Raw genomic sequence first — 12,588 nt, 5'->3', positions numbered from 1 at the left:
TCAGTCTAGGTCTAAGTGATGGGCGGACTGACATTTTCATCCATATAGCCCCACCACTAGCACGGCTATAAACCAAGCCCTCAGCAAAACATTATTTACTGCAGGGATGTTTTATTGTAAGTTTGTCTGATTTTGTCCATCTTGTTCACATGCTCAGGCACCAGTGAGGCAGAAGAAAGGAGCAAACATGACTTTTACCTTGTCAGCCAGCCTATCCTCTACATCACTTCCTCTTCATCACTTCGTCTTCCTAATAAACACAATCAGTGCTTAACAGTGTTAAGCATGCTTCCACAGTGAACCCGCCAGCTAACAGCTGGCCTTTTGCTGAATGCTTGTTTACGCTGCTGGTCTTGTATTTCCATGAACCAGTCTCACCAATTGCTCTCACATGTGGGCTTAATTTGTTTTGCTGATGTGCTTACTTGTTGGGTAAAAGCATTTTATGTGCTGTGGAATTGCAGCCTGAAAACATTGTAAATGGCGGCACGTGATGCTTGCGTCCACACATGTGTGTCTCTTGAAAAATGTCATCAGATGCATGTATCACGGCAGAGTTTTGTCCCTTTGTACAGAGCTGCCTGTGGAGACCATAGGACAGGAAATGTTTCACATCCTGCAGATGGGAAGAGAGTTGAAGAGGAGCAGAGATGTAACAGAAATAGTTCTGTCTGCCTAAACCTAACTTCCCTGAACAGCATCACCTAACATAGCTTAGCACAGCCCACCATTAAAGTGCCTTGGCAATAATTTACGCTGTAATTAGCAATAGCAGCATGTAATGCTAACTCTAACTCATGTTTACTCACTCTGTTTACAGGGATTCTAGAAACCCCATGGTCATGAGTTCATAAATTCTCTCAAAGAAATTCCAAGGAAACCAAACCAAAAAAAATCTGAAACTGCTTGTGACTTATAAACCTTTAACTACAAGTATAATGGCACTGCCACAGAAGCCAAAATCAAACAACATACACCTTCATAGGTGACTTCAGAGAAAAAAAAAAAATCAAATTCCTAGTAAATGATTTGAATCTTCCCATAGACTTCCCCGTCCCTTCACCAAGTTCAGTGCAAATCAGTTCAAGTTCAGTTTTTGTCTAAACCTGCTGACAAATAAACAAACAAAAAAACCAACAGACAGACACAGGTGAAAACATAACCTCCTCGGCAGAGTGAGGTAATAACTGTCTCAGAACGTTTTGATTGGTATAAGATTACATATTTCCTTGAGTCTTAAAAACTCCTTGAGGAGGGGATTATTTGGAAATTATGGACCCGAAAAGTAAAGCTGTTACTGTTTCATTTTCAAATATGAATGTCTAAATGCTGTTTCAAATAGCTTTTTATGCTGCCAGGAGTAACACTGGTGGAGAAATATAGAGTCCCAGTAATCTCCTGGATCTAATACTGGAATCTGCTTAAAAAAATCATCTAAACTAAAGAATCTAAACTTCCGCAGTGTTGCGAATGATGTGACCTCAGTGTCATTGTCTGCTCTCCCTCACTTCATATTCCCACAGTGTTTGCACAAAAACAGCAGGATAATATGACTGTGTGGGTCTTGGTTTTGTGATTCTCCTCAGCATCTGTACAAGATGAAATAATCCCCTTGATAAGGAAACCTTGCAAACAGTGAAATAGATATGTATCATATTACATAAGGATCACACTTCATTTTCCCTCCAGTTCCAAACTCACTAACTGACAACTGAATTCTTTATTAAATAACATGCATCACATGCTTTTATACTGTATGTGATCAGTTTGAGTTTCAGGCTGAGTTTTTAATATCATGGGCTAATGATGGTAAATAATACTGAGAAGGTTGAGTTTCACGTTGAACCTCTGTACTGAATAAAGTGTTGACTGAAGTTTCTGCCGGGACCTAAATGTTGCTTCCCGGTGGTGAAGTTGTCAGATGTAGCTCAGCCCTCACTTGGCCAGTGGAGAAACTCTACTTGTGCTGTTTCGCAGTGTACTTGATCAGTGTTCCACACTGTTTACAAAAGACACACACCCAGAGTCCTCTCATGTTTCTGTTGTGAGAGAAAGTAACACTGAAAAGAAAACTATTGCCTTGCCCCCCCCCCCCCCCCCCCCCCCCCCCAACCGATCAGAACCTTGTTTGGGTAACATTCTCCTCCTCTGTGGCTCGAGACTCTGCTATAATCGACCTTGTCTGACCTGAGCGGATCAAACCTCCCCCGCCTGTTCCTGGCACTGTCTGTCTTGGCTCACAGCTAGTGCTGCCCTCCGCTGCCTGTGTGAGTCTTCAGACCACCTAAAAAAGCATAGGGCAGGCTGTGTCTTTGTCTCTTTCTCCATGCATCTCTCCGTAGCTGGAGAGATCTGCAGACAGCAGAGCTGCGAGGGGGATGGAGGAGGGAGGGGAGAAGAGGGGGTGTGAGGATGCCGGAGGTGGGGATCGGCAGCTCATCTCCAGCTTGGACACCAGAGCCGCAGTGTGGCGTGCCGGTGCACATTTTAAAACACCACGACTGTCTGCTCCTCGCTAGGTTTTGTTTGTTCCTTTCCTCCTCTCTCTCACCACCTCCCCCTCATTCTCCTCCTCCTCCTCCTTCTCTTACTTCTGTCAGTTCTTCTACCTCCTTTCTATCTCTCTTTCTCGTGGCTCTTACATCACCTGACTGGAGTTTTTCTTGTCAATGCAGCAGCAAGCAGATGAGTCAGGCTGGGCTGAGTCTCCTCTACAGCCATCCTGCCTCCCCTCTCCTCCCCTCTCCTCTCTCTCTGCAGACCTAGCCAGCAGACTGCATCGCCCAGAAGGGAGGCGAACAAGAGCAAAAACCTGTCACCCCCCCCACCCCCCCCACCCCCCTTTGACTTCCCCCCACCAGAGTGTTTCTTTCATTGGTGTTTGAGAGCAGTGCAAAACCAACACGTCCTCTGTCAGAAAAGGGGAAATGTTAAGTCAAACATGATTCAATCTGCAATCAGTCAAAGAGCGCCCACTGGGATGCACTGCCTTATAGAGTGTAGTGCTGAGTTTGTAGTTACACTGTGTGTGTGTGTGTTTGTGTATTTGTGTGTGTGTGTGTGTGTGTGTGTGTGTGTGTGTGTGTATGTGTGTGTTTGTGTTTGTGCATTGCTGTGTGAAAATGAGAGAGGCTGGCTCAATGGATCCTCACCTTCAGTTCAAGAAGTGTGCGTGCGTGCGTGTGTGTGTGTGTGTGTGTGTGTGTGTGTGTCTATGTGTGTTTGTGAGACAGCTCAGCCAGACAGTGCAGGCAGACAAGCGTCTCCGCTGACTGCAGATGAGATGGAGTGTTTACTGACACAGGGAGCATCAGCTACACGTGCTCCTCCACATCTCTGCTCTTCGGCTCTTCTGCACTTAGTTTAAAGGCTCTTCAGCTGGACTGTGCCTCGGCCACCTTCATGGTGAGGCGCAGGAGCTTCATTTGTCCGAAAATATTGATGGTCTTTTTTTTTTTTTCTTTTTTTTTTTTTTTTTTTTTTTTTTTGTTTTTTGTTGAAGGATGCAGGAGAAAATAACCCATCAATAGTGACCAGTTCCTCTTTGACAAATCAGTTTCGGTGTCTGGGGCAGAGAAGTTTTCCGTGCCACAATAGAGTTTTGTGAGATTTGCAATGCACCAAAAATTCACCGTAAGCAGCAACTACTCTATAACAACACTTGCAAAGGCAGCTACACAAATGAGTCATATTAAGCTGAATACCAATCGGCAGTATGCGTCAGCTTTAACAGAGGTGTGACAATCACAATAAGGGAACTTGCAGCGGACAAAGGGGCCAGATAATCGCTGCCTGGTGCATCAGTCACAAACTGATTAAATTACTACATTATTTAATGTAATAAAGATTCAAAACTTATGACAATGCATGCCAGACACAAAAAGTATGCATTAATTGAGAGGAATAGTAGATGGTTTTTATTATTGATAAATCTGTCTGCCCATCACAAATTCCAGGTTTGATCTATAAGGACATAAGAAACGGAAAATCCTTACATTTGTGGAACTGGATCAAAATTTTGGCATTTGTGCTTGATAAATGGCTATTTCTTTGAATTACTAATTACCTAATCGTCTTAGCACTAATTTGCTTCATAACACAACTACCCAATGTCTAAAAATAATCAGTGGATTGATAACACCTCAAACAGTTTAGGTTTCATCATTTTCAGGTGCTTCTGTTACTTTATCCACCACCTGTACAGTATCTTAGGCAAAGGCTGATTGTCCCACCAACACGTTTCCATGGAAACCATAGGTGGCCCCCTACAGCCCATTAATCCCTTTGCTCCACCCTTGAATCAGTCTGTTTATCCATCTATTCATCCATCCTGCCACTCGGTTGATCAATAATGACAAGGCCATTTTGAGTTGTCAGGTTGCCATAGAAACTGATGCTGACCACCTTTAGTGTCCATACATTCTTTATGTGCCATCCCATCTACCTTCCATTCATTGCTCCTCTCCCGATGTACAATAGAAAATACTGTAGGTGGTGACAAGCACAGTGCAAGTCAGCCACCTGTCAATCATTCTCGCACTTTGATTACACAACCATAGTAGGGAGATTATCTCCATGTATCCTCTCATCTCATTTCTACTCATCTGCGTCAAATGTCACAAGAGATAGAAAATGCAGTCTTTAAATAGACGTTTAGTAAAAGCACAGTAATTTCGTGATGCAGTATTTCCTGCATATAGATACAACATAATCACATAAAAAAATACTATATTCAGCCTCCTTTAATCACTTTTCACTGCAGAGCTTCAGCATGATGTTTGTGTATTTTTCAAATTTTTTTTTTCCCCTTCTTTTTTTTTTCAGTTTGTTATTTCCATCTCTTTTCTTTGTCCACTCGCTGGATGCAGTTTTCCACAATCACAGAAATCAATGTTGGTGAAGCTTCCTCTAATGAAATGTATGTTTTTGAATTGACAGAAACATGTTTCATAGTGTGTGCAGTTGTTAGGTTACGAGGTTGTGAAATCATGAGACGCCTTGTCTGGTTTGGTCCAAAAAAGTTATAAATGAGTTAATATGAATAAAGTTTAATATTATGGTCTCATTCTCAAGACAGAGTAAAGAAACCATCAATATTTAAGTATTTCAGGAAAGACCAGGACTAATTATAACAAATCTAAATATAACTGCTTTGTATCTTTCTAGGCTGCCAGCTGAAAATCTCTCATAAAAACTCAGTTAGGATCTAGTTATTGGATAAAACTAATATTTTCATGTTCCTCCTCATGCTTTTTCAGGCTCCAATTTCTCTTTTGATAAGAGCATTGTAATTCTACAAGTCATCGCTCTGATCAAGGAAGAAAAGCATCATAGGACGACAGTGATCATTCCCTTTAGGTGGCAGATGAAATCTGCTCGGTCCTCTTATGGGATGATTTGATGGATTCGTGCCAGTGAATACACCTCACCCTCATCACAAATATATTATTATATAATATATAATATAATATTCTCTTGCATGGGACAATTCCTAATGTGTCCTTCATTTTGGTGATCTTTATGATTGTGTCTCACAAAATTCTGCTTCTTCAAATGTAGTAAAATGTGAATTTCCTAGTTTGAGGCTGCTACTCTCTCAGACCGTGATATGGATTTAACATTATGATTTCTGTCTCCACAGGGAAACGAGTTAAGAAAGATTCTCCTCACACGCTACTTTGGAAATCAAAAGCTTCTCTCCAAGTCAGAGCTTGGGAGTGGAAGCAGCTCATCTGGCGGCTTTGTCAAGCCGTCATCTGGAGGTACTGAGAACCCCAAATAAACCCAGTAGACGCTGCAATAACTACTCACTGCAGAGGAAACAACAGCAGCTAACATGACAGCACTCTGCTTCTTAGGAGAAGTGCTGTTTGACAGTCGCTGGCAGACTTTAGGAATCGCTTTAGCCAGATTTAAAGCACCACATAAATATATACAGTATTTCTGTCCAAACAGTTGTGGAATATAGTTATTAGAATCAAAACATATCAGTAATGTCTGCAGGAATATGTTTTCAGAGCACAATTATGGTAAATGGTAATATTTCTGCAGGAGGTTCTCCCATGCTGGAGTCTGACAAGCCGGGCAGCAATGTGGTGGAGATCCAGTGTCTCTTGGACAACGTCGGGACATCAGAGCTGGTGATTGATCTCATTGTCAACACCAAGAATGACCGGGTGTTTGAGGAGAGCATCCTGTTGGGCATTGCCCTTCTCCAGGGTGGAAACACACAGATACAGGTGGGCGACACAGACACCCAAATTCTTTATTCCTCTCCACATTTACCGGCAAAACCCAGAACACCGACGCACATACTCACAGATTCAGATACTCATCGCCATTCTGCCTCCCTCTCAGAACTCCTTCTACACACAACTGTACAAGCAGAAGAAGTCAGAGAGGTTCTTCAAGGTTTTCTACGACCGCATGCGCTCGGCCCAGCAAGAGATCCGAGCCACCGTGTCCGTCAACATGTTTGAGCTCAGCTGCAGAAAAAGGGACGACGACAGTGACGTCAGTAGCATCAGGTTAAAAAAAGGTAAAGTCAACTAATGATGCGTTTTTAATGTGTCACTGCTGAAATTATATCCAGCACACCCTGGCTCCCATGGCTTGAGTCTTGTCTGGAACATGCAGCAAACCACTGTGTCAAAATGGAGGGGAACTCATGTGACTAAGGTTTATTTTAAGTGAACCCACAGGATAATGATGTTAAAGGTACCTAGAGATGAGCATTTAAAAGCAATACACTGAGTCACAGAAGTCAAATCCTGAGCACAGCTAAGCATTTCCTTCGAAACGGGCCTGGAGTGAGTGAAAAGCCACAAACTCAGCTCAAATATAAACTTGGAAATCTTTATTGCCTCTACAGTATGTGTGGTCCTCAAGTTCAGCTCGGCCTTGACTTTAAACAATAGTGGCGGATAAATCCAAAATGATCGTTGTTGCTCTGCTGACCTCTGTGCAGACTGTTGTTCCCAACTCCTGCAGTCACATGTCAGAGGCCATGTGACGGCCCACATCACAAGCCTATCAAAAGACCATTGTATCAAGATTGAATGCTTTCATGCTACAGAACCCCACTCAATATTTGCCCTCTTGTTAAAGGGGGGTCTCTGAATTCAATTTTTAATACGTTTAGAATGTCACAGTGCAGGCTGACGTTGATCATTACTTGCAAAATGGTTCTGCATGATTCAGGCGAACTTGTTAAAATCCATCCACTGAGACCAATCTTCTGCCAAATGTTACTGTACTGTCCAGGAATTGATTAATTGACTCTTGCTTCTTTATTTCTCGCTGCACGCTGCACTGTAGGGAAAGACTCAGGACTTCATATGAGGGAGGACATGCGAGGGCAGCTGAAGGAGGCCTCCTCTGTGACCTCCAAGGCCTTCTGCGCCTTCAGAAAGGAGCTGGATCCCGACCTTGAGGGCCTCGGCCAGAACAGTGAGATAGTCGGGGCCGAGGAGGTCATAGAAGAAACTCAGATGAGCCCAGCCATCACCATCATGAAACCCATCCTACGTTACCTACAGCTGCTCTGTGAGAACCACAATACAGACCTGCAGGTACTGGCACCCTTTCGTGATTGAGAGTAAGACCCTTGTCCAGTCACTGTTCAATGGACTTCTGATTGACTTTTGTTTTTCTACTCTGTGTACAGAACTTTCTGCGAAACCAGAACAACAAGACTAACTACAATCTGGTGTGCGAGACTCTTCAGTTCTTGGACTGCATTTGTGGAAGCACCACTGGAGGCCTCGGGCTGCTGGGCCTTTATATCAATGAGAGTAATGTGGATCTGGTTCGCCAAACCCTGGAAACCATCACAGAGTACTGCCAGGGACCCTGCCATGAAAACCAGGTATTGGGGGGGGGGACTGGTTAGTTTAGTGCACACGTGGGCATTTTACGGCCCGCGGGCCAGACCCGGCCCGTGGGCCGTCTCAGTCCGGCCCGCGACATCCACAGAGGAGAAAAGAAAAGAAAAAAAAAATCCCGCATTATAGAGGCATGAGTTTGAACTGCTATACGATCTGATTGCAACAGAGGGCTATTTTAATTTGGAGTGGGTGAAAATGCACTTCCTTGACTCTTGCATAGACAGTTCGATGATCATCAGGATGAGTGCTGTGAAAAAGGGAAAAGTTGATTCAGAATGTCGTGTTTTTAACACCGAGTGGACTTATAAATATTTCGTTACTCATGTGGGTTCAAAGGCTGTATGCCTGATATGCCAAAATGCAATTTCTGTTTTCAAAGAATATAATATTAAGAGACATTTTTCGACCAAGCATGCCAACTATGCCACCAACCTATCGTCGCGGGAGAGAGAACAAAGGGCCCTGAAATTGTCCTCCGATTTAACCGCCCGTCAGAATATTTTTGTGAAGCAGACGGCCATACAAGAGACAGTCACAAAAGTAAGCTACATGCCGGCTCTTAAGCTAGCCAAACACAGCAGGTCGTTCTCAGAGGGTGAGTTTTTGAAAGACCGTATGGTTGAGACTGTGCCCTGACAATAAAAGTCAGTTTGAAAAAGTCAGTCTGTCTCGTCGGGCCGTTACCAGGCGTGTGGAAGTGATTGATGCGCAGTCTCACTGAATCATAGTAGTTAATTGAGATGTTAATTGTAATATTCATGAGTATGATCATGTATTTGTTTAAAAAGGGCTAGTGAATAACACAATCAAGCCCACCAAATCTATGTACCGGTAGTTTAAAGTAATTCTGCAGTAAATATTTCATGTTTAAATTTTATTTCCAATTGTGTGGCCCTTCACTTACTTTAACGGAGTCAGTATGGCCCACTGGAAAAAAATATTGCCCACTAATGGTTTAGTGGATATTTAACGAGGTAATAAATTGTGCAGACACGTCTTTTTCTGATGAATTTTTAGTTTTTGTGCTTTGACTCTAACTGTACTGCTCTTAATTTCCAGACCTGTATAGCCAAGCATGAGTCAAATGGGATTGACATTATTATAGCACTGATTGTCAACTCCATCAACCCCCTGGGTAAGCATCGCCTGGACCTGGTGCTGGAGCTCAAGGTAAGCAGCAGGTGTCTCTGAGAGCACTGAGCTTCTGATCGCTATGACACACAGCCATTAGCAGCCATTACTATACTGTAGCATTACTTATGAATTTCCTCATAGTACTTATTATTCATAGTTTAACTGCTGAAGTTTTCAATCTTTTAACTCTTAAGATTAATCAAATTACAACATGAGAGTGATGTGATTTTGAAAAAATTGCCTCCATGAAATCCTTATTTCCTGAATTGCTGATGATGTTGTCTGAGCTCATTACTGGAGCCTTCTGTTGTAGAACAATGCTTCCAAGCTCCTATTGGCTATCATGGAGAGCCGCCATGACAGTGAGAACGCAGAGAAGATCCTCTACAAGATGAGGCCCACTGAACTGGTAAGTGTCTGTATGTTTGTGTGTTAAGCATGTATACAGATTACATCTAGATATGTCCCATGTAAAATCTGTTTACAAGTGACTACACTCTAAGAAGCAGTGACTTTTCATACCCTTTTGTGCTTCAGGTTGATGTGATGAAGGAAGCCTACACTCAGGGTCTGGAGAGTGAGGAGGATGAGGACAGTGTTGGAGACCAGATCAAGCCCAAAGACGTCGGACACAACATTTACATCCTGGCACACCAGGTAATGAAAATGCCTGCGCTTGTTTTTGTCTGTAACTGAGGCATTCCTGCATTTCCTGTCCGTCTGCCTGACCTTCTGCTCACCCCAGGGCCCTCTACTGCAGGAGCTTGTTTGTGTGTGTGTGTGGGTGTGTATGTGTGTGTGTCCACATGCATACTCCTATTACAGTGTGTTGTCTGTGCTAAACGATGGAAGACTGCTCTTCTGTGAACCGCTCTGCCGGTATGCTTAAATTAGTTTTCAGGATGTGACACTGTTTCTGCAGACAGGTAGGCTGCGAGTGTTCACTGAGGCAGTTAGCCACTGTACTACTAAACAAATGTGGTTTACCAGGGTAACAGCGGTGATGAAATGAGACGGGCGTGTTGTGCCACTGAGAAAGTAGTTGTATTGCAAATGTGTGTGTGCATCTTGTGTGTCTCTGCCTTCCTCTACAGTTTGTCATTTGGAGAGGGCAAGCCGAGTCTACCAGGTTTTTCGCTTCTGCTTCTTTACAGCCAAGAGTCAGACAGGGTATTTTTGTCCAAACAACCAGACTAGTTTCATCATGACAAGGAAATGATTTTTTTTTACTGTTCCACTTATGATTTCTTTTTGACCTCAGAGTCTGAACACACACACACACACACACACACACACACACACACACACACACACACACACACCTACTAATGACGCACAAACTTAGACATGAGCTTAACAAGTATGTTTATGAAGATATTCATTGTATTTAGTGTGTGGGATGGGAAATAAATCATGAACAAGTAAATAGACGAGTGAATGATAAACAGCAGATCATAAAAATGCAAACAGTGAAGTACTTTGTGTATTTTTTACAGGCTCGAATAGGATTTACAGGATTTATGTTTCGCCCTGTTTTGGCAATTATATATTCAAGAGACATAAGTACAGTGAAAAAAAGAGTAAGAAAACCAAAAAAAATAAAAATCCAACCTCAAAGTATGGCTTGTGTTATATTTTCCTCCTAGTGCACTGTGGCACACATTTAAGGCAAACTTTGATCAACTGCAGAAAGAAGCAGGAAAAAAAAGGAATACAAAATGCCCTGAATTGTTAACTTACATGTCAAATGTAAATACATAAGAGTAAAGACAAAAGAGAGAAAAAGAAAGACTGATCTAGCAAAACAAAAATCGAAGTCGTTCCCAAATGGCTGTATTTCTTTTATATTTCTTTTCTTCTATTTTCTTTTCTAGTATTACCTAAAAGAACTACATATATAGAACAGGAATGGCAATATGCATATGTGAAATTGATCCTGTTGTTAAATTCAATTATATAGTATATACTCTACGAACAATGAATCAAGAGCGGTTTTTAGTTATTCATGAGTCATGGCTTTTTTTTTGTTGTTGCTCTTTTGTCTTTTTATTGTCAGGTCAAATGCCATTTTCTTGTTTTCGCTCTCATGAAGTGGTTTGATATTTCTTTACTAGTAGCTTTTGAAGGATTTTTTTAATCTCAAGTCATGATTTTCATGATTCAAAGTTCCTTGGAATTTCAGATTGGAATAAATGAGGAGTTTTTCTTTTTGGATCCTAGCTGGCCCGACACAGCAAGATCCTGCAGCAGAGCCTGAGGCCAGGCTCGGCATTGGGGCAGGGGTCAGGGGTGGACCCCGACAGTGAGAAGGATGACGCCCTTCATTACTATGCCAACCACACAGCTCAGATAGAGGTAAACCTCGTCATCAGTTCATCCGTTTATCCTCTCAGTCTCCAAAACCTTTAATGCAACAGACGCCAACCTGTAATGAGGATATACTGGATATCTATTTGGCAGATTGTGCGTCATGACCGCAGCATGGAGCAGATAGTGTTCCCAGTCCCAAACATCTGCGAGTACCTCACCGCGGAGTCCAAGGTGCGCGTGTTCACCACCACTGAGAGAGACGACCAGGGCAGCAAGGTTAACGACTTCTTCCAGCAGTTTGACAACCTCTACAATGAAATGAGGTGGCAGAAGAAGATCCGCAGTAAGTCTCTACTTTCTGAATCCTGCGCTCGGAAAATAATGATAGTAGCAGCACAAGCAGGCTGCTGAATGGTAAATCATGATCATCATCCACAGTGTCTGGTTATTGTTGTGTCCAGAATAAATTGAATGGCCTGCAGTGTTTTTGTGTACCTGTCCTTACTGTAAGCCTCCTGTTCTGTTTGTGCAGAAAATAAGGCCATGTTTTGGTTCTCACGCCACATCTCACTTTGGGGGAGCATCTCCTTCTACCTGGCCTGCCTGCTCAACATCGCTGTGGCTGTATTCTACCCATTTGGTGATGACGGCGATGAAGGTGAGAACTCATTTATATTTATTTATTTTTTTTGATTTTCTGCTAAAATTGATCTACATGATGCCCTTTCATGTCAAATGTGAGCATGTGTAAAGTGTCTCTGGTCATGCAGTGCGGCTGCAGCTAGTCTGACTGATGGGTATTGTTCATGCTAGGTAGAGCTGCAGCTTCCTCTCAAGATAAGTCTAGCTGTCTCAAACCCATGTGTTTTTTTAATTTGTCAAACTGATAGATGGGCCTATAGATTAAATTAGGTGGCCTGTGGGTGAAATGTAACACTCCATCAAAATTATTTAGCTTCCTAATTAAAGTTAGATTCATTTACCATCTACTAACCGATACATCAATGTGGAGACAAACTGATATGTGCTTTGTTCGGTATCATAAACTTCACAGATGAAAATCAAAACCAAAATTAAAAGCTATATAATTAAAAAACACCTTATCGCCTATCATCACCTTCAATTTACATGCAAAGTGAAATCAATAGCATTATTAGACCAAAAGACATTTGAGTCTCACAAACAAAAATGAGGAAGAGGGACTGGCAAATAAGACAGTAAGATAAACATTCTAACCCTGTTATCATTATCCACCATT

At 42.4% G+C, this 12,588-nt stretch overlaps 1 protein-coding gene across 1 annotated transcript in view; it reads left to right on the top strand.

Moving 5' to 3' along the window:
- itpr2 (inositol 1,4,5-trisphosphate receptor type 2) overlaps positions 1-12,588 on the top strand; it is a 56,186-nt gene that overhangs the window by 29,465 nt on the left and 14,133 nt on the right. Inside the window, exons 38-48 of the mRNA XM_022754203.1 lie at positions 5,642-5,762; positions 6,052-6,239; positions 6,358-6,538; positions 7,318-7,571; positions 7,667-7,867; positions 8,946-9,056; positions 9,334-9,429; positions 9,558-9,677; positions 11,241-11,375; positions 11,481-11,673; positions 11,863-11,988. Coding sequence (XP_022609924.1) covers positions 5,642-5,762; positions 6,052-6,239; positions 6,358-6,538; positions 7,318-7,571; positions 7,667-7,867; positions 8,946-9,056; positions 9,334-9,429; positions 9,558-9,677; positions 11,241-11,375; positions 11,481-11,673; positions 11,863-11,988 — 1,726 coding nt within the window. The remainder of the gene's footprint in view (positions 1-5,641; positions 5,763-6,051; positions 6,240-6,357; positions 6,539-7,317; positions 7,572-7,666; positions 7,868-8,945; positions 9,057-9,333; positions 9,430-9,557; positions 9,678-11,240; positions 11,376-11,480; positions 11,674-11,862; positions 11,989-12,588) is intronic.

Source organism: Seriola dumerili, unplaced genomic scaffold (assembly GCF_002260705.1).
Source record: "Seriola dumerili isolate Sdu_G_001 unplaced genomic scaffold, Sdu_1.0 BDQW01000219.1, whole genome shotgun sequence".
In the NCBI taxonomy this organism is placed as follows: Eukaryota; Metazoa; Chordata; class Actinopteri; order Carangiformes; family Carangidae; genus Seriola; species Seriola dumerili.
This window is presented reverse-complemented; position numbering and strand designations above follow the sequence as displayed.